General features: G+C 45.4%; 2 protein-coding genes across 2 annotated transcripts in view; one reads left to right on the top strand and one right to left on the bottom strand.

The window, feature by feature from the left end:
- The window catches only part of DNAAF5 (dynein axonemal assembly factor 5), a 43,722-nt gene extending 39,025 nt beyond the window's left edge, over window positions 1–4,697 (bottom strand). The window contains exons 1-4 of the mRNA XM_054042801.1: window positions 4,094–4,697; window positions 3,351–3,535; window positions 1,253–1,377; window positions 664–779 (exon numbers count right to left, since the gene is read on the bottom strand). Of these exons, the coding sequence (XP_053898776.1) occupies window positions 664–779; window positions 1,253–1,377; window positions 3,351–3,535; window positions 4,094–4,637 (970 nt within the window). The 5' untranslated portion in view covers window positions 4,638–4,697. The remainder of the gene's footprint in view (window positions 1–663; window positions 780–1,252; window positions 1,378–3,350; window positions 3,536–4,093) is intronic.
- Window positions 4,698–12,046: 7,349 nt separating this feature from the next.
- The window catches only part of PRKAR1B (protein kinase cAMP-dependent type I regulatory subunit beta), a 127,119-nt gene continuing 117,007 nt past the window's right edge, over window positions 12,047–22,158 (top strand). Inside the window, exons 1-2 of the mRNA XM_054041070.1 lie at window positions 12,047–12,295; window positions 13,685–13,868. Coding sequence (XP_053897045.1) covers window positions 13,692–13,868 — 177 coding nt within the window. The 5' untranslated portion in view covers window positions 12,047–12,295; window positions 13,685–13,691. The remainder of the gene's footprint in view (window positions 12,296–13,684; window positions 13,869–22,158) is intronic.

Genomic DNA, 22,158 nt, shown 5'->3' with positions numbered 1-22,158 from the left:
AATACAGAACAAAGAAGAAATTGTTGAAGTTTCTTTATTAAAGTCTGCATAACCTATGAATGCTAACCAAATACAAAGTCATGTGGTTTTGTTTTGTTTATTTTTTAATTCAGGCTGATATCTAGGGTATTTTTTTCATGGAGAAACATGTTTCTTACTGGGGGAAAAGGAAAAATATCTTCTGTAGAAAACTTGTGAAGCCTATCTGTGCACTTGCACCAATTCTATACAATCTTTATAGCTGCAAGTAAGATTCATGTAAAGTTTGTGGTTAAGTTCATTAAAATGGGATTTTCTAATGCACTCAGTGTAGGCCTAACTCTGCTTTCATTGAAGTCAATGGGAGTTTCACCACTGAAATAATGCTCTAATTGAAACCAATGCTGAACAGCTTCTAAAAATCCTACCCTTAAGCAAATATATACATAGAGCTTAACTCTGAGTGCCTTCAGCTTCCATTTAACTTAGTGGGAGCTGAGGGCACTCAGCACCTCACAAGATCAGCCCAATAGACAACTATGACTGCTTCAACTGCCTTCAAGTACTTATTTTTCACATCCTCTTCTTCCCTTTTCTTAATATATTTTATGCAAACATAGCTACTGAAGAGGAGCTTCTTGAGCCAGTTATTTTGCATCCTGAATGCTTTTCTACAATACTCACCTCCTTCAGGATAATGAGATGGTGCTGAATAAAAGTCAAGCTTATCCTTAAGGTCTTCTTCATTCTCTTTTTCCCACTGCAAGCCTATCCTCTCCCAATAGCTCACAGACAGTTGCCTAAAGTGTAAAACCAAAGTGTTTGAACCACCATCTTTACATACATACAGAACAAAAGCATTTTTAAATGAGACAGATGGAAAACGAGAAGCCCCTCTACACTCAACTGGAAGACTTCTTTGAATACACTGGGATAAACACTAACTTCAGATACATTTATGCAACTGTAATGGCTAGAAGCTTTTTTTTTTTTAAATGAAGCTTAAGTTCTACAGAAATAAACAATGTGGATCTCAACTAGCTGGGGAAAAAACCCTTTTGAGAAGAATACAACCTCCTCTACCCTTTTTATAATCACACTTATTTGAATGCAGCACGAACAAAAAAAAAAAAAAAAATTACTGAAGAGTTGTGTATAGAAATAAGCAAATCAGGTAAATAGAAGAGCAGGACATTTTCCTGAACTCCGACCTGAGCGTAGAAGCACTTTAATACAAGTTATCTATAAAAACTGGATCCTTTGTTCTGCTTACTTGTTCTCAGGCATTTCATCAGTAAAGCTGCTGAGTAATAAAGGAATCAACTTGTGAAAGTAAGAATATCTATCCCGCAGGTGCAATAGCCATTCTCCAACAACACTGGTAACAGCTCGCCGAACCTAGGAAGGTGAAAGAAACAACACACTGCAAATTTTACTACAGTCCCATAACTTGAAGGGAAAAACTCTGAAAACAAAAACCTTAGAGTAAACTTTAGCAAAGTGTCTAGAAGAGCCATTTATGAAATGTATTTACAAAAACAATAAAACACACAAATAATGAACTTTCATACAAGACAAGTAAGCTTTGCGGGGAAAAAAAAAAAAAAAACCAGGCAAACTGCGGTAGCAGACTGCCTACATGTCCTGATCATCATTATCTTAGCTCATCATTACCTGAAGTACAGCCCCAACATAGGATATATCTTCACTAGCAATGTTAAAGTGCTGCTGTGGCCACTTTACAGGGCTGAAACTTGCAGCACTCAGGGGTGTGTTTTTTCACACCCCTGAGCGAGAAAGTGGCAGCGCTGTAAAGTGGCAGTGCAGACTAGGCCATAGAGTATTTCCATTTAAATGGTAGATAAAGTCCGACTCATTCTAAATCACAATAGTACTTAGAGGGAGTACATTATGAAATTAGGTAAAAACATGGCACCCTCTACTAATAAAAAAATATTTAAAAAAATAATATCCTTCATTTATACAGCACATTTTAAGCAAGGCTCTCGAAGCCTAACACATGTGATGTAGATATGGTAAAATCTAGATTTTATGAAACTCCATTTAACCTAAAATGCTTGTGTTCCCCCAGCCTGAGATAACATTCTTCACAGGCACTCAGTTCTGCTAGATGGCCAATCCAGCAAGTACCGTATATACTCATTTATAAGCCGAATATTTTTGGTAAAAATGTGACGCATCAAAGAGTGGAGGTCGTCTTATAAACGGGTCTACACCAAAATTTGATGATTTTAAACTCTATGGAATCATTGAATTGAATATCTAATACACTGTCATTTTGTTTACTTGGAACATTTGCAGGCATGGAGCCCCTCAGCTCCCTGTGTCCGCGGTTCGCCATTCCACAGGGAGCTGAGGGGCTCCATGCTTGCAGACGCTCCAGGTAAACAAAACGTCCTGACCCACCAGCGGCTTACCCTGACAGGCTGGGAGCCAAAGTTTTCCAATCTCTGAAATATAGGGTCGGCTTATGAAAGGGTCATACAGTTTTTGCTATTTTTACCTATTCATTTTGGGTGGTTGGCTTATAAATGAATGGACTAATGAACAAGTATATACGGTACTTAAGGGTGTGCTTAACTTTATGTATATGAATAATCCCACTAAAAGTCAATGAAACCAATCATATGCTTAAACATTTACATATGTGTTTTGCTGGAACAGACCAGAGTGCTCAGTCCCTTGCTGGATCAAGCCCTAAGAGTGCAGGGAGAACATAAATGCTATCACTCAACTCTGTCAACAAACACTTTAGATTTTCTGGTTTACATGGTTTTCAAATATCCTATCTGCTAAATACTACTGTGCTGAAGAATTATTGCAAATCCTTTTGATATTACAAAGATTTCTGTCCGCCCCCTGAAAGACCTTCATAAAACAAAACAAAAAGAGTTCTCTTCAATTATACGTATTACTGAGGGACAAAAGAGCTAAAGGACTAGATTTTTAGAAATATTTAAGCACCTAACTCCCATAAAAATCTGGTCCCAAGTGACTTCTTCAAAGTTATGTAGCTAGGAGTAGCACAGACTGGAACACAATCCAGAACTTCTGATACTAGACTGCACATCCTTCCCCCAAAAGTTGAGTATTACAGTTTTATTCACAAGAACATGCCATCCTCCCTCGTTTTTGAGGATCCCTCCTTGGTGGCTAATTTTTACTTGGTCAACTTTATACATTAATATACAAATACTTATATTCAGCTGAAGCCGAAAATCTTAATGAAGCTAGGAACACAATTTTGCTGGTGTTAAGAAGTGAACAGATATTTTATTACATTATTTTTACCCCTAGAAATATGTTAATGAAGGCAGGGGCAAAATCTAGACAAAAGAAAGTAGAGTTACCTGAGGAATCTCATCAAAAAGTCGCTGGGCCAGATGAGAGAGAACATCATCTACAGACCTTCCGTTGCCAAACTGTATCACCGTTCCTGTGGCCTGAATCACAGCAACACGGACTCGGAAGTGCTGGTGTGAAACTGTTTGCATTAAGGGTTTTATCAAAAATTCTGACTGCATATGAAAGTGTTCTGTTAGAGGAGAAAGAGAGAAAGCTCAGCTGTCTTCATATGTATGCATACAGCAGACCTTATGCAAACATGCATTTATGATTATGTAGCACCTTCTGGCCATGGGTCTGATTTATATCACTATGTTTATGTATATATATGGTCTCATTTGGCATAGTGTGTTAGACTGGGATAACAACACATTTACATCTCTGCCACTGTCATCCCAGTCCCATGACCATCCCAGCACCCTCCTCCTGCTGCAGCTTGTTCCCTGTAATTCTGATCCCATTCTTTCTACCCTGCCCTATACTCCCCCATCCCCAGTTAGGATGGCCAGAGCAGCACTGTCCACATACCTGCAAATCCTTCAGCCAGGTGCCCGGCACCCTGAGTTCCACCCCCAATTCACCCTCTTCAGCCTCAGGGCCACTAACAACGCTCCTGCAGATCCCTCATCCTCCCTGGCTTCCTCCACCATCTCTCTCCTCCCCAGGCACTAACCCGGAGCACAGGACCCTGTGCACCTGCAGCTCGCAGGCCACTCCAGGCCCCCTGGCTCCCTTCCCCGGGTCCCACCTGGCATAGCCCTGGCGCTGGCGGCCGCACACCTGCAGCTTTCACGCTTGACCTCGTGGTAGGGGTCGAGGAGGGTGGCCTGCAGGATGCGGATGATCTCGGGCAGGTAGGGGGCCAGGGCGGCCTCGCAGAGCTCCAGCAGGAGGCTCAGGAGCTGGATCAGGGCCAGGCGCAGCTCCTCGCAGGGCTCCTGCGATTGCCCCTGCGGCGAGCAGAGGCGCTGGGCCAGGGCCGGCAGCAAGCAGGGCAGGGCCTCAGCGGGCCGGGCGCCGTGACGCAGGCCGTGGCAGGTGAGCTGGACGGCCAGCTCCCGGCAGCGCTCGGCCGGATCCCCCACCAGGCACCGCACCAGCGGCCACAGCAGCTGCTTGGCGAAGACCTCCTGCAGCAGCAGGGCCGAGAGCGGCCGCTCCTGCACCTCGGCCCGGATGGCGCGCAGAGCCCGCAGCCGCGCACCCCGGTCGGGCTCCTGCAGGCCGCGCAGGTGCCGGCCCAGCGCCTTGACCACGTCCGCAGCCCGGGACGGAGCCCCGTCCTCAGCCATGCTGGATCGTCGCTAGGGAGGCTCGGGCCGCTCGCTGCGGCCCGTTACTAAGGACTCTGCTCGTCTAGCGGCCGCTTTCACGGCAGTAAACAAATGCTTTACGGCAATTTCAACATGCAAGAAACTTTATTGGCAGGGGGCTCTGCCGGACACTGGCGTGGGTCTCACCCAGCAAAGCGCTGCAGCGCCGCAGAGACAGTTTGAGGGAGTGATACGGGGTTATAGAGGGAGTATGGGTCAGTAGTTAAAGTGCACAGCAGAGAGCCAGCACTGCTGGGTTTAATTCCCATGGGGCCTTGGGCAAGTCATTCTTCAGCTTCCCTGCCTCAGTTTCTCCACGTGTTAGCTGGCGCTAACAGTGTTTGCAGTGCAGTTGATGCCCCTGATGCGGTGCAGCACAAAGGCTGCCCCTTAGCTAGGGTTGCCAGCCCTCTGGGATTGGCCTGGAGACTCTTGGAATCGGCATTGATCTCCCGGCGACTATTGAAAGCAATCCAGGAGATTTTAATAGGATATTTTAAAAAAATGTTATTATGTCACGGGAGGAATCTCCCAGAATAGCTTCAGTCAAAGTTGGCAACCCTACCCTTAGCTGGTGCCTAATATTCAGTCTCCTGGGTGAAGGGCTTGCTTTGTGTTAGCATACACCACTAATCAGAGTGAAACACTGATTGCGTAGCTTAAGTAAATGTTGTAGGGTACAGTTCCTTAAAAGTAAGCATCTGAGAATTAAAAAAGCCAAAGCTCTGTCCTTTGCTTGTTCATATAATTACCCTATCTTTGGATGAAAGGTACTATCAAAGTGCAGAGTATCATTACACCAGTGTATTGATATTAATCCCCAAAATAACTGCATCACCCATATCCTGAAAGGGGATTGCTGCTTTAAAGGTTAAAAAGGACCCCAAAGGAACTTTTGGAGACTTGGGAAACTTTGCAAGGTGATGTTGCCGAATGTCAAAGCTTTTAAAATTGCTTACTAATTGTTGGCCCCAATACTGTGATTAGACCCGTGGGGGGTGATTCAAGTGCAGGTTCAGGGCCTTTTTTGTAGTGTTGTACAGCAATGCTTGCACAGTGCTTTGAAGATGCAAAGTGCTAATTAATGGTGAAGGCTACATGCTTCAGAAATTGAGTGTGTCACAATAGGTATCTAAATCCCCATAATCTCGCAGAGATCTGGCCTTCCTCCAATCACTCGCTGCATTCAAAAGCAGCATTGCATGCTCTTTGGCCATGCCACCAGGATGGACAAAAATACCCCAGCACGCTGCTCTCAGACTCTACATCAGGGGTCGGCAACGTTTGGCATGCGGCCGCCAGGGTAAGCACCCTAGCGGGCCGGGCCAGTTTATTTACCTGCTGACGCGGCAGGTTCGGCCAATCGCGGCCCCCACTGGCCGCGGTTCGCCGTCCCGGGCCAATGGGGGCCGCGGGAAGTGGCGCGGGCCAAGGGATGTGCTGGCCGCGGCTTCCCGCCGCCCCATTGGCCCGGGACGGCAAACCACGGCCAGTGGGGGCCACGATCAGCCGAACCTGCCGCATCAGCAGGTAAATAAACTGTCCCGGCCCGCTAGGGTACTTACTCTGGCGAGCCGCATGCCAAACGTTGCTGACCCCTGCTCTACATCGATGTGCGAAGGGATGCATGCCTTGACTCTACCTGGCATCACCCGTGAGGCTGTCCCAGAGATTTGTGGATTTGCAGGATTGAGCTAGATCTGGGAACTTCATTCTATGATGCCTGGTACAATGTCATCACCTTGGTCACTGTGGCTGGTGCATCGGTCCTCAGACTATGCACATTTGAAAATTAGGGCATATACATAATCAAAGATGCCGAGTTACCCTCCTTTGGGCATTTTGGCCTAAGTGTGATGTAATTAAAAAAATATGATAGTGATCATATTGTCTTCCTCCAATGATCAAGTGGTGCTAGGCAGCTCTGACTACTGAAGCATGAAACATTGGGGAAATGTTTATACTGGCTCAATCAGGGGCTGCCCAAACTTTGCCCAGTCAAGGGGCTGCATTGGCAACTTGCTGGGATTAGTGGGAGGCATCTCATTTGTATGATATCAAACAGATTGAGATATATTCACACTGCCCCATCCTCCATGCAAACTCCCAACAAATCTCCGTGGTCCCTATGCATATCTCTCATTTGACCAATTAATATCCACTTTGTGGTGGCATTACAGTAAAACTACAATTGGGCCACAGTCCTGCAGTTTGTTGCTCATCCGCAGACCTCTGCACCTGTGTTGAGCCCCATTCACTACCACAGGACTCTGCACGGATGTAGGGATCCACCCATGCACAATGGCTTGCGGGCCAGGAGGAAAGACTGTAATGTAAAGGGATAATGGTTTCAATGTATGACTTGATTTTAAACCAGGGCAAAGATGTGGCTTACTGAGGCAATCATCAGTATACAAAGACAAGAAGCACAAACTGCAGTTAGGAGTTAGTATAGTCAGCTGGCACAGTAAGACTTATTTCATTGCATATTCTTGGGATGCTGACAATTTGGCTTAGTTTGAAAATCCAGCAAACAGGCAGCATGAAGTGGATTCAGACCCCCATGAAAGCTGAATTTCCAGACAAAATGCCTTACACAAACCATTAGAAAGCATCACAAAAAAGCCACTGTAAAGTGCATTGACACAACTACAGCACAGGTTATTGGGACTGCAATGCTTTGAGGTGAGTATAAGGTACTGCCCAGGAAAGTCACAACAGAGATGGCTCTGGGGAATAGAACAGTTTCTTTCTGAGGCCCCCTCAACATGCTATAGAAACTCTATGGCCCCGCTGTGCCACAATAACTGTTTTTCTGCATATAAAAGCCAGGGCCAGCATTAGGGGGTAGCAAACAGGGCAGTTGCCCAGGGCCCCATGCCACAGGGGGCATCGTGAAGCTAAGTTGCTCAGGCTTTGGCTTTAGCCCTGGGTGGTGGGGCTTGGAGCTCCAGACTGCAGTCCTGCACAGCAGGACTTTGGTTTTCTGTCCTCGGCCTTAGCAAGTCTCACACCAGCCATGCTTGACGGACCCCCTGAAACCTCCTAGCGCCCTCCCCCAGGGGGCCCCGGATTCCTGGTTGAGAACGACTGGAATAGGAGATAGTCTATCATCATGCTACAATACTTTTGCATATCTGGTGGGAGGCTCCAGGCAATCCACCACCAAAGCATTGAACAGGATGGGATGCTACCGGGAGTAAAACAATACTTCAAGGGTGGCCAGATTGCAAGGCGGAAGAGCCACAGGAGGTTACCCTCTATCACTGGGAAAGGATGAGGTATGTGTGCAAGATGGGATTTTGCTTAAAGGGGACAAAGCAGTAAACCCAGCAGATTTAAGACCTAACATCATGAGACAGATACATAATACACTCTTGGATATTAAGCATGCCTGAGATGAACCCAGCAGTGGATCTACTGGCCAGGCATGAATGGCTATGGAACAGTGCGAGCTGTGCAGAGTGTAGTGATCAACAACAGAAGGAGAGTACATACAGCCTAACCTGATCCCGAGAAAAGGCCAGAACAGTCCTGTCTGTGTAGAGGATAAAATTTTCAAAAGTGCCCAAGTCACTTAGTGACTTTCAATGGGACTTTGGCTCCTTAGATACTTATGAAAATGTTACCTTTAGTCTTTTAATTGTGTCTATCCCATACTCTAGGCACATTACACACATTCAAAAAATAAACATTTACAAAATGAATCAAATGAATCAGAGACCATAGGATCTGCCTTATTAGGTAAGAACAGTTGTCCATCTAGTGTATTATCTGTTTCTAACAGTAGCCATTACCAGATGCTTCTAAAAGAGTTGCATGATATCCCATAGTGAACAGTTATGGAATAACTGGCCCATAAGGGAAAACAACGAAAACACTTCATCAGATGCATGGAGTAGAAAATACAGGAGCAGGTATAAATACATGAAAAGATGTGAGTCCAGTTTGCAAATTAATTCCAGTTCTGCAGACACCATCAGATTAGGCCTGAATAAAGACTGGGAGTGGTTGGGTCATTACAAAAACCTAAACCTAATTTTCCACAATACTAATTTCCCCCTACTGTTACTCACACCTTCTTGTCAACTCTGAAATGGGCCACTCTCATTACCACTTCAAAAGTTATTTTTCCTCCCTTGGTAGCCTGCTGTCAATTGAATTGTCTCATTAGACTGACCTCACACTTGGTAAGGCAACTCACATCTTTTCATGTATTTATACCTGCTCCTGTATTAGGGTCTCTTTCATTCTTTATGCAACATAGTGCTTGTCTGACCACTTCTGTGCACTGGGAAGATGTGTGACTGGTATGAACCAGATACCAAAGTATCTGAGTGGTTGCAGTTAATTTAGAACCTAGCAATTTTTATGAGTAATTCAAATTACTCTTTTCAAATTACCTTGCATTTACTGATACTGAATTTCATCTGCCATTATGCTGCTCATTTGCCTAGCTTGCTTAGGACTCTCTGGAGTTTTTTTAGAGTCTTGCCTACTATTGACTAGCCTAAATAATGTTGTGTTATCTGCCAGTTTTGCCACTTAATTGTTGTTGCCTTTTTCTAAACCATTAATGGGTTTATTAAACACCAGCTGTCCTAGTTTATATCCTTGAGATATTCTCTTATTAACCTTTTACCCTGTGATTATTGAGGGTATGTCTTTACTGGGAAAATGGAGGTGTGTTAGAAAAAGTGTTATCTCACATGTTTTAATTAGCATGTTGTTAACACCACTTACTGCCATCCATTGTGGACAAAACACATTAGCTAACTGTGGCTAAGCCTCCATCACAGCTTCCTTTCACCCCCAATTAATTGCCCTTCCCCACACCCCTCAAAAAGCCTGGGAGAATAGGCTGCATGTCCTACAGGTTACCAAATCTGGTCTTTGGAGACAGAGCTTTCTCAGGGTCTGGGTTGAGAGACTGGAATTAACTCCCCCGGGGAATTGAGGACCATCACAAACATTCCCACCTTCTGTTCCAAGTGCAAGACACACTTTTCTGACACTGCAACTACATAGCAGTACATATATTTAAAAGACCAAAACAAAGCCCTACCAAAACAAAATCCTATTGTGACCGATGAACCCTTCATTGTCAGCTGGCAAGATTTCTGGTACATTCTGGTTCAACAAAATATGGCATGTGAGGTCTTAAAGAAAAGCCAGAATCACAATGATCATTAATATCATTGTGAAATGTATGTATTGCTACTATACAAGGAGTTATGTATGTCTACTGAAAATTTGCTTTAAAGTGTGTATCAAGGTAGAGTTGACAAACTGGCTTTCTGTCATGCAAAAGAGGTTTATTCACCTGTCTGTTGGTATGTAAATTAAACATTGTAAGTTAATAGCATAGAGAGTCATTTACAGGGGTGAAAGTAACTTAAAGGACTTACCAGTACGCCAGAGTCCTGAGCAGGGGTGTGGCCTCAGCTGGAAGAGGTGGGGCCTCAACCAGAAGAGGCAGGGCCTTTCAAGATTTAAAGGCCCTGGGGCTCTGGCTGTGAGCCCCAGGGCCTTTTAATTACACCGGAGCTTCCAGCTGCAGAGGCGGCTGGGAGCCCCGGAGCTCCGGCGGCGCTTTAAAGGGCCCAGGGCTCCCCACAGCGGCAGCGCTTTAAAGGGCCCGGGGCTCCCCGCAGCGGCTGGAGCCCTGGGCCCTTTAAATCACCGCCACGGAAGCCGGTCCTGTCCGGTACGGCGTACTGGCTCTTGCCGGTACGGCGTACTGGACAATACCGCCTTCTTTCACCTCTGGTCATTTACATATAAAGTCAATGGGAGGATGTGAAATCAACTGAGAGGCAGCACAATGGAAACTAAGCCACAGAGGTTATCTTTATTCTGGTACAGACAGTGAACTTTTGGGGATATAAGGAGAAGGCAAGTAAAACTCCAGATCATTCTCCTCCTAGGAAGCAATCAGGCCGTGTGATTACGGTCATGAAAACGGGATCACAAAGGGCCTTGGTTAAAATGCTGCAAAGGACATTTGCGGTGAGATAAATTCCTTTAGACAGAAGGTTAGCTTGTTAAGTTTAGTCTCTAGAAATCATGTTATGATTTCGTTCTATATGTAACCTTTGGTTTTCATTATTCTTACTATTTCTTAACTCTGATAATAAACATATTGTTGTTTTCACTATAAATATATCCAAGTGTTGGGATATTAAGCAGGGGCTGATCCCGAGTTGAATCATACAAGCTGGTGTGTACATTTTCCTCTTGGGGACAGCAGACCTACTGTTTCTGGGAGTGTTTGGTGGATAAGGAGCTGGACGCTATAGGGAAATGCTTCAAAGGGGCTCTGGGATGGGATGCACCTATTGTTAACCTGCAAGGCAAAGTAAGGGCTGGCATAGCCCAGAGGAGAGTGCTTGGGTGGCTCACAGGCTGGTAGCATCAGGGAGCTGACACCCAGTTAAGCTCAAGCAAGTCTCTCTCATGCTTGGGGCAGGGGGAAACAAGGTGATGCCCAGGCCTGGGTACCCCAAGAACCTATACTGTGCACATGGTTCCACTCCTGGAAAGAAAATGTATCTCATGACATAGATTAGTCATGTTCCTTATGGCACTACTAGAAGGGACTCAGGTACTATGCTGATGAGGGTTGTATAAGAAGTTATGTAGAGCAGAATCCCGTCTCTGGCATTGGAATTCTGAGCCAGAGCACCTCACAGGATGACAACTGCTGCAATATCACAGGGTAGAGAGGCAGTTTCTGAAAGTGACAAGACCCAAACCAGGTAGGGCTTTATAGGTCAAACTCAGCCCCTTCAGCTTGATCCGGACATTAGCTGGTGATTGTGGAGCACAGGTGTCGTGCACATCGAGGCAGGTGTTGCTGATAAGCCACCGCTTTCTGCACGAGAAGTTTCAAGGCGTAACTCCAAGTCAAGGGCACTACTGTAATCTAATCCGGGGTGACAAAGGCACAGGCAACCAAAAGGATGCAGCCCCGGTGCCAAGAGCAGCTCATAAGCACCCCTGGCAACTGCTGCTATTGGGGCAGCTGGGGATGCAGCAAGACTCCCAGGTTATGAGCCGTAGAAACAGAGGATGGGTATATACCTGTCACAGAGAGGCCATTTCCTCTGGCCCTTTTCTCCATCTCCTAAGCACCACCCCAAAAACCAAGATCCAGATGTCCAGGGCACTTTGACAATTAGGGACCGCAGGCTGGGGGGAGGGGGCGCCCCTCCCCGGGCGTATCTGTCTGCCTCTCCCACACACGCTGCGGCCCCTGGGGCAGGCTGTGTGCCCCTCCTTTGGTGCCTCGCCCCCCTCGCCTGCCCCCTCGCCCCCCAGAATCAGAGCCTGCTTTGCCTGCAGGAGGTGGGGAGGGAGGCTGTGCTTAGGCGTGACTGACAGCAGACGGGACTTCCTGCAGGGGAGCTGCTGCAGCGCCCTAACGCTTTGTAGGCGAGCTCTCTGGGGTTGGGGGGCAGGGCGGTGAAGGGGAACCCTCAGCTGGAGACCTTCCAGTGCAGTCAAGGAAGAGGAAGGGTAGCAGCAGCCGTCAGGGAAGGAGGAGGCGGCTGCACCGCAGAATAACAGGAGCCCCCACCCCCCTGCGTAAGGGAAGAGAGAGAAGAGCCGCTGCTGTCACTGCTCCAGCCACTCAGGTATTTATATAGGGCCCTCTGACTCCACATCCTTCCCCCACGGCTCCTCTGGTCCCCTAGCCTGGTTTGGCACCGTTCCCCGTCCTCCTTCCTCTGTGGTTTTGACAGCCCCTTTCCCTCTCCATCCCCCCAGTTCTCCCCGGCTATGGAGCTGCTCCCCAGCAACAATGGGTTTATTGCAGCACAAAGCCTGGTGCTAGTGGTGGAGGCAGGGGAGGGGGCTGCTTATTCTCCCTCCCCCCCCCATGGTGCCATTCACAAAGGCTGGGAGATGCTCTGAGGGAGGGGATGTCGTCTCTGGCACTGGGACAATTGAAAGGAGAGGAGATGCCCCCTTTCCTATCCCCACCCCCATCCGAAAACAAATCCCATTCCGGCATGAGATTCTCCCACTTCATTGTAAAACGCACAGCTAAATTCTCTCCCATTGGAGGGAGATGCTTTAAAATGAATTCTTGGGAGGAAGGGGTTTCCCTCCAAATCAGCGTTAAGACATAATCCCCAACCTTAGCCCAAATTTCAGTTAGTTAGAGGGAGAATTGTCTCGTTTCAGATTCAGTTTGAGCCAGGTTTATAAGAGCATCTGGCTCTGGTGATGAAGGATTTTGCTGTGTCGTTTTTGTTCCAAGGGAGCATTTAAGCATCTCATCTATTGTTTTTCTTTTTTTAAAAAAAAAATCCCTCTTGTTTGAAATTGTCCCCTCATGAAACATTCCTGCGGGTTGAAAGTAAACCTCAAAAGATGCTCTGATGCTGGGAATTGAGAAGAGGTGATGAAACTTAAATTATCTTCTGATATAAGTTAATATAAATCTAATAGACCACAAACATATGTCCTTTTCTTTTGTAGTGGGTGAACACACATTAATTGGAGGAATCAAACATGTTTTTCCTTCGTCACCAAACTCCTCTTTGGTGCAAGAGAGCTGCCCCACATATATTTTTTAAAAAGAGTGTTAAAGTATTTTACTAGAGACCGATGCCCCTCCATCTTCTACAGAAATCTAGGACCCTGAAGAGAGGGACCTAGACTCCATTTGTATACCGACGGGGACAGTACTCTAAATTGTCATCTGGCAGATATCTTTAAAACTCATATTGTACATGATTTATTGCACCATTGTTTTCAAATGTTAAAGAATGTCTAATAATTTGAAATCTCTCTTTGTAATTCTTGGTATGTTGATTTTGTAGAGATGACATGATTCAGTATTTGCATGTGAAGTGCCACAACATTGAAATGTGCTGAATCGTTAGCTTGTGAAGAGAAGATGTACAATATTAAAATACTTTAGTTCTCTCAAATTGCTTTGACAAAAGACTTCAGGAATTCTCTTTGATATCTTAATTGCACCATTTTCTTACCTACGTTTGTTTTCTGTTTACAAGCCTGAAGATGGCTGCTTCTTCCTCCTGCAATTTGGAAGAAGATGAGAGTCTGAAGGGATGTGAACTCTATGTTCAGAAGCATAACATCCAACAGATTTTGAAAGAGTGCATTGTAAACCTTTGCATCGCAAAACCAGACCGGCCAATGAAGTTCCTCAGAGAACATTTTGAAAAATTAGAAAAGGTCAGTGACTTTCATGTGGCTTCTATTTTCAGTTTCCAAGTGTATGAATGTTCTTAAAGTTTCGTATATTTGGGTGCATTTTTTCTTAGCATTCTGCTTTAGTAGTTACCCTTTAAAAAAAGCTCTTAAGAAACAAACTTTTGTTTGCATACATCCAGTGCAGTATCTGATATCAGGCACAACTTCTTTTTGTGGGATAAGGGTTATAATTTCTCAGCAGATTGCAAGGACAATTGCGCTGACTGGTAAAATTGATCCAGAGATTTATAAAAATTTATAGCATTATAACATACAGGGCCCTTTTCTCCCCTTCTATCAGAAGGACCTGCATAGCAGAGCAACGTGTGGATTCTTCCTATTCATTCCAATGTCAGGAGGTGTAGTTTGCCCTTACCCCCATCATGGAGTCTCCAAGTTCTGGGTAGATTTTGGGAAATGTGCAGGGGCCAATCTGCTACTTGACCACACTGACTCGTGTCCATACTGGAGAGCACAAGTCCCGCAGGAGTGGTGCTTATAGGGACTGTCTATACTTTGACTGCTCTGAAAAGGCACGTTGCACAGTGTAGAGGCATGTCATCCTGCTAGGCTGATCTGGTGTGCCCCCTCACAGATGAACCCTTACTTGATTTTTCCCACGCCCGTGGGAATCAAGAAGTCCAAACAGACTGTTGGATGCTAAGAAGCACCTCCTTGTGGAGGGTCTCATTTATTAACAGAAAAGCCAGTACAGAGCATAAACAAAACTTTCACCCCAACATCTCAGCTGCGTGACTAGGTCATTCTTAGTCAATCTGTCTCTCACCTGATTCTAGTGCTCACCTTTACCCAGACTCTTCAAGGGTTCTCTCAGTTCCAGTCTTTGCCTCTGGAGTTAGGACTCTTGCCCCTACCAGAGTAAAAGCCTTTTCTGGAGTGAGGGGAGGTTAGTCCACTGTGATTCTTCCCGAGGGACAGCAGGTGATCCCTGCCAGGCGAAGCCTCTGACCACTGTCTAGTAGACCCTGGCTGAGACCAGGCCCTCTAGGATACCTGCTGACTGCATCCCTCTTCCTACAAGGCTCCCCTCTCTAAGAGCACCTCTTACAGGTTCCCCATTCTGGTGGGTTCCACAGACAGCTCACCCTCTAGGCTCCCTGCTCAGCCTTCTCCAGGGAGCTCCTCCCTACTAGAGCTTCCTGTCTCCATTTAGAGTTTTCCTCTAACTAAGCTTGGGTAATCTTTAGTAAATGAGCACCTGGACCTAATAATCAGCCACCTGGGGTAGACAGTTACCCCCTGATAAGGCTTTCATAAGGTGGTCACAGGCAGACTTGGTCCTAAATTCCCATAAAGGGCAGTTGCCCTTTTATGTGGAAAAGCAGAACTGATAAACACATCCTCAGCTGGAATGCAACAGAGCTTGCCAAAAACTATCTTGGCATGAGAAGGAAGAGTGGAAGCATGTTGCAAAGAACTTTCTCCTCTGTGGAGACAGGATTCCCTCCCAGCATAGATGCAGAAGGGAGCATGGGGCCCTGGATCTTTAAATGTGCAATCATCCTAGATCCAACTGAGCTGTGTGGTCCCTCAGTGATTAGAAGCATTTAGGGTGATCAGGTCCAATATGTTACTAGCAACATAAGATCCTCAGCCCTGCAATGTGCACAAGTGCATAGAATTATAGAATCATAGAATATCAGGGGTGGAAGGGACCTCAGGAGGTCATCTAGTCCAACCCCCTGCTCAAAGCAGGACCAATCCCCAACTAAATCATCCCAGCCAGGGCTTTGTCAAGCCTGACCTTAAAAACCTCTAAGGAAGGAGATTCCACCACCTCCCTAGGTAACCCATTCCAGTGCTTCACCACCCTCCTAGTGAAAAAGTTTTTCCTAATATCCAGCCTAAACCTCCCCCACTGCAACTTGAGACCATTACTCCTTGTTCTATCATCTGGTACCACTGAGAACAGTCTAGATCCATCCTCTTTGGAACCCCCTTTCAGGTTGTTGAAAGCAGCTATCAAATCCCCCCTCATTCTTCTCTTCTGCAGACTAAACAATCCCAGTTCCCTCAGCCTCTCCTCATAAGTCATGTGCTCCAGCCCCCTAATCATTTTTGTTGCTCTCTGCTGGACTCTTTCCAATTTTTCCACATCCTTCTTGTAGTGTGCGGCCCAAAACTGGACACAGTACTCCAGATGAGGCCTCACCAATGTCGAATAGAGGGGAATGATCATGTCCCTTGATCTGCTGGCAGTGCCCCTACTTATACAGCCCAAAATGCCATTAGCCTTCTTGACAACAAGGGCACACTGTTGACTCATATCCAGCTTCTCATCCTCTGTAACCGCTAGGTCCTTTTCAGCAGAACTGCTGCCCAGCCATTCGGTCCCTAGTCTGTAGCAGTGCATGGGATTCTTCCGTCCTAAGTGAAGGACTCTGCACTTGTCCTTGTTGAACTTCATCAGGTTTCTTTTGGCCCAATCCTCTAATTTGTCTAGGTCCCTCTGTATCCTATTCCTACCCTCCAGAGTATCTACCACTCCTCCCAGTTTAGTGTCATCTGCAAACTTGCTGAGGGTGCAGTCCACACCATCCTCTAGATCATTAATGAAGATATTGAACAAAACCGGCCCCAGGACCAACCCTTGGGGCACTTCGCTTGATACCGGCTGCCAACCAGACATGGAGCCATTGATCACTACCCATTGAGCCCAACGATCGAGCCAGCTTTCTATCTACCTTATAGTCCATTCATCCAGCCCATACTTCTTTAACTTGCCAGCAAGAATACTGTGGGAGACCGTAACAAAAGCTTTGCTAAAGTCAAGGAATAACACGTCCACTGCTTTCCCCTCATCCACAGAGCCAGTTATCTCATCATAGAATCCCTGTCTCCATATGGAACCTCATTAAAGTAGTGAGGTTCCATATGGGCTCTGGGCATCACATGCAGAATCAGGACCCAAGAGTGCAAAACTGGTGAATCCTGCACTTTGATGGCTTGTGATGGCTCGATTTATAATTCGTAAACAAAAGTCAAGAGAATTACTTCAAAAAGCTTCTATCCTGTTTTGAATACAAACTAGAATAAAATAGCCTAACCAATAACGAGTACAGCCCCAAACAGTCCATTTCTTCCAAGCCACCTCCTCCCCAAATGCCCAAGGGAAGAAAAAGTGGACTTTGCAGCATTCCTGGAATGTAAACAAATCCTGGGTCTGTTGGATCAAAGGTGCAGTTGTCTAAGCCAAACATTAGTCACAGAGAACACACCTATAGTGTTGCTAAGGGAATATCTCTTGCCCAACAAAGGATAAAATGTTAATAAAACCCTTGTTTACTGTTATAGTATTAAACCGTTAAGTGTGGTCTGGGGTTCCATGGAAAGTTCTTGCTGACTTATTCACATTGTAACAACGGCCATTAAAAATCTTTAACCTTTTGTTAAACACACAAGCAAGGACAGAAAACAGTTAAAGCATTTGGAACTTAAAGAATTAATTAAGGTTTTCATTTGAACAGTTTCCCTTATTCCCATTCTCTTTAGCTATATAGAATCTTTTATAGGGGGATACCTCTGCTTGATGGACTTTTTAGATGGTATTAACTGTCCTTTTGCGGAAAAGAGAAATAACTTGTCTGGTTTCCTTTAGGACAAAACCAAGCAAACACACACACCAAGGAAGAAAGAAAGGATAGCAAAAGAGCGAACCTAGTTTCTGTCTCTAATGTTCATTCTTGCTTGCATCCTAGCTGCTGGAAATGGCAGGCAGAGCATACTATCTTATCAGCCACTCTGGGTATGTCTACACACTGCAATTAAACACCAGAGGCTGGCCCATGTCAGCTGATTTGGGCTTGCAGGGCTTGGGCTGCGGGGCTGTAAAATTGCTATGTAGACTCTCGGGCTGGAGCCTGGGCTCTTGGACCCTCCCCACTTTGAGGGGTCCCAGGGCCACCCAGGGGGGAGGGCAAGTGATGCAATTTGCCCCGGGCCCTGCAGGGGCCCCTACGAGAGTTTTTAAGGGCCCCTGGAGCGGGGTCCTTCACTCACTCTGGGGGCCCCGGAAAACTCTAGTGGGGCCCGGGCACCCGGAGCTTCTTCTGCTCCAGGTCTTCGGCAGCAATTCGGTGGCGGGGGGTCCTTCTGCTCTGGGACCCGCCACCGAAGTGCCCCGAAGACCCGCAGTGGAGGGTCCTTCCGCCCCGGGACCTGCCGCTGAAGTGCCCCTGCCGCCGAAGACCCCAGGCCCCCTGAATCCTCTGGGTGGCCCTGAGGGGTCCCAGAGCTTGGGCTGCAGTCTGAGCCCAAACATCTGCACTGCAGTTTTACAGACCCATCGCCCAAGTCAGCTGACACAGGCTGTTTAAAGGCATTGCTTTTAGCTTGCCTTTCTAGTCAGACTTACAGCAATGTTGCAAAGGATGGAGTTGTCTTGTCTGGCTAAGCAAGGCTTTTGTTAAACAGAAGGGGGAAAAAAGAGGAGAAACAAGGTGGGGAGAAAAATGACACATTTAGAAGGGGGCAGCTGTAGGAACTTTGGGGCTTACTTTTTAGATATGATTAGGATTTAGGTGAATCCCGTTTGTACCAATATTTGTCTCTAACTTTTTCTTGCTTTCATAAACAATTTTATATAGCTGGCTGAGTTGCACTTTTGTTACCTTGGAAAATTTAGAATATGGATAGTCACTGCACAACACACTCTCTTTGAAATTGAGGGGGCTCAAGTTTGAGCGTGTTAACTGATTGCTGCTGTGGCAATATCACACAAGGAGAGAGGAGGTCTCTGTTAAGTAAAGCAATACATATTAGTTGTAGTAACTTATTTTACTTGTTAGGGAAACCTGAATCTCTGAAATTGTGCTCTTAAGAACCATGTGTCAGAAATAAATTAGAGCATCACTTAACTCCCTGTCTTAGTTTACATTTGTCCTTGTGACAATACCTTCCCAATTCTCTAAGTGGGGAATTGCTAGACTGGAATTTATTGGCAAACTCTGAGGGAAAGTTGCTCATTATCTGCCCTTACTTTGAGATGTATCCTTTGCTTTTAGTTTCTGATTATCAAGTGTTTTAAAGCCCTAATACAGAACGGTGCTTAAGCACATGCCTATCTTTAAGCATGAGTAGTCCCATTGACTTTCAAAAAACATTGACTTCAATGAGACAAAGCATATAAGTAACTTGAAGCACATGAGTGAAGTGCCTTGCTGAATTAAGGTAATAAAGTCCAAAAGAAATGCTGGATCTGTCATTGTCCAGTGGCAGAATTTCATCAGTTTGTGATAGAATTTTAAGACTTGTTTAAATATCTTGCCAGCTCCTGATTCCCTCAGTGGCCTCTGCTATTTTGAAAGGGGTTTACAACCTCATGTGACCCAGCTCTCTTCAAGTGTAGTGATTTCATTTTGGGGTTTTAATTGTTTTTCGGCATCAGCACAGTGGTATTTTCAACATCTTCCCTATTCAATGGCCCTAGCAGTGCCACCATAGCACGGATTAGAAAATGATTTAATTTCTAGTGGAAAACTGGATTGGGGGTTGGCTAGCTTGATAAGGAGTAACATCACTGTTGTTTGGGGTAATTTATATCTGGAGAAAAGCTACGGCAATATTTTTTGTTAATTCTTCAAACAAAAGATAAGCAGCTATTGACTCATTTCTCGAGTATACAAAATTCTACCTAAACTAAAGTGCCTCAAAATAAGCATTTTAAGGGCACAAGCATCAGTTCAGAAATATCCACGGATCTGACAAGAGTCATTCATACTCAAATTAAAGCACTAAGAACATAAGAATGGCCAACCTGGGTCTGACCAAAGGTCCATCTATCCCAGAATCCTGTCTTCTGACACTGGCCAATGCTGGGTGCTTCAGAGGGAAGTCAGCTGGTCGCAGCTCATAGTCTGCTTGAAATTGTTTAAATGCAAACGTACCATTGTTAAAATTTATAGGGCAAGTTCACACCTCTCTTGGTGCTATTCCTTCATTCTGTCTTGTTGCAGTCTCAGTAAAATGGCAGTAGTTTGATTTACATTGCGACAGCTATTTTTGCATTCAGAACAGCTAAAAGCTTCAGTTTTTTTAAAAAGAAAGCTGAAATTGAAGAGCATACAGCAAAATATGTGGGAATTGCATAAGCATGCAGATTCAATGCAGGCCTAGTTTGCCCTAAGTAGTGGATGAGATTTTTAATGTTTATAATTGACAGTCTTGGAGACTGATGTCTTTTATTTATCTATAGCAAAGGCAGAAGTGGTGCAAGCACTCACAATGCCCCCCCATTGTTTTAGAGAGACCACTTCTAAGGTCTTGTCTACATTAGGGAACCTCACACCCATTTTTTAGCTCCAGTATAAGCTCTGGCATAGACTGGGCAAAGGTATTTTTACAGCCATGCTTAGATGTTACAGTGGCAAAAATCCCTATGCTAGGTTTATGCTAGAATTTATACCACTGGTAAAAGCATTGCATGATTGCTTAAAAACTGAACAGGGATTCCTAGTGTAGATTTATCTTAGTACAAGGGCAATTCAGTCTTGATTCTAATTCAGTTCCTGGTCTGTCTGCTGTGAATACCAGCACAGGTACTGCTTGTGATAATTAATTTCAAAAGAGTTCAGCATTGGTCGAACACTCCTCTTATTGATGTCACTGGCGCTAGAACTACGCTGATTTTTCTCGTCAAGGATTTGGTTCTGTTACTTTACATGGCTTAGCTGTTCTTTCACTAATTTAGTTTGCTGTTGCATGTGAAATGCCTGTGACTATATAATACCGACTCTTCATGTAAGGTCAAAGTTTAGGATGCAGACAGATGAAAGATTTCATTCCTTTCTCCTGTGATGCATGTTAAATTGTCTTTCCCCATATCCTTTCTGTCAGTGTGTCGGGCAAGGCTTCCCAAGAGCCTTTTAAGTAAGGCTGCAGCTAGTTTAGTCATGGCCAAAAGATCATTGTCTTTAATCAAGGACACTAACCTAATTTCTAAATTACTTTATTTCATTTTCTTCTGGTTGTAGAAGATGCTTTGGGAAAAGTCTGGATCAGGCTATTAAAGCGGTGTCAAACAGCTTTGCCCATATTAACCACTCTAAATAAAGTGCATGGGAGATAGAAATAATAACAAATAAAATGAAAATGTAAAATTGGTATAAATTGGATCTACCTTGAAACATGTTTAAGAAACTGGGCAAGACTGAGAAAGTTTGGTTTTAAAGTAAACAGACACTATCAAGTGCTTTTAAACAATATTTCTCTAACCATTGTGCCAGGTGGTGTCAGCAGCAACAAGAGACAGGTTTAATATGTAGGGGTTCCTCTTAAAATTACAAAATCTACCCCTCTCTTGAGTTCCCACCCAGAAATCTAACTAACTGCCTCCACTCGGTGCCTCTAATAGGCCGTACTTGCTCACTTTCAAGCACTGAGTCTGTGTAAGAACAAAAAAGAAAACTTTTTTTCTGGTTCACCAACATCAAATCTACTCTGGAGGAATATTGTTTAGCTATAAGAATAGCATTTAGAGAAGCACCAGAAACTTATGACAGTTGTGCTTTTTAAAAAAAAAAATTAAGGAAAAATCTTAAAGACACATGGCACCAAATTATGTCTGTTTTGATCAGTGACATTTTAAAAGAAAGGTCTGTTGCAAAACCTTGTGAGCTTAATAGTTTGCAGGTTTCAGAGTAGCAGCCGTGTTAGTCTGTATCCGCAAAAAGAAGAACAGGAGTACTTGTGGCACCTTAGAGACTAACAAATTTAAATTTAAATTTGTTAGTCTCTAAGGTGCCACAAGTACTCCTGTTCTTCTTTTTAATAGTTTGCAGCCTTTCTGGGTAAATATTAGTGATAAAAGGATATTAATGAAGAACTAGGGTTACGATACTTAACAAATAAAAAAAGAGGACCCTCCATGGGGTCCTGGCCCCGCCCATTTCCCACCCCCAGCCCTGCCCCAACTCCGCCCCTTCCCCGCCCCAACCCCACTCTAACTCCGCCCCCTCCTCCCTCCCACTCCCAGCCACGCGGAAAGGGCTGCCCGAGCGCTACCGGCTTCACGGTTTGCTGGGCAGCCCCCAGACCCTGCGCCCCCGGCCGGCGCTTCTCCAGTGCAGTTGGAGCCCGGGAGGGGAAGTGCCCAGCCGGGGGCGCAGGGTCTGGAGGCTTCCCGGCAAACTGTGAAGCCGGTAGCACTTGGGCTTCGCGCAGCCCCTAGGCCTCTGAACCCTGCGCCCCTGGCCGGGCACTTCCCCTCCCGGGCTCCGGCGGCGCAGGGTCCGGAGGCATGGGGGCTGCCCAA

This window comes from Malaclemys terrapin, chromosome 10 (genome assembly GCF_027887155.1).
Source record: "Malaclemys terrapin pileata isolate rMalTer1 chromosome 10, rMalTer1.hap1, whole genome shotgun sequence".
Lineage (NCBI taxonomy): Eukaryota > Metazoa > Chordata > Testudines > Emydidae > Malaclemys > Malaclemys terrapin.
This window is presented reverse-complemented; position numbering and strand designations above follow the sequence as displayed.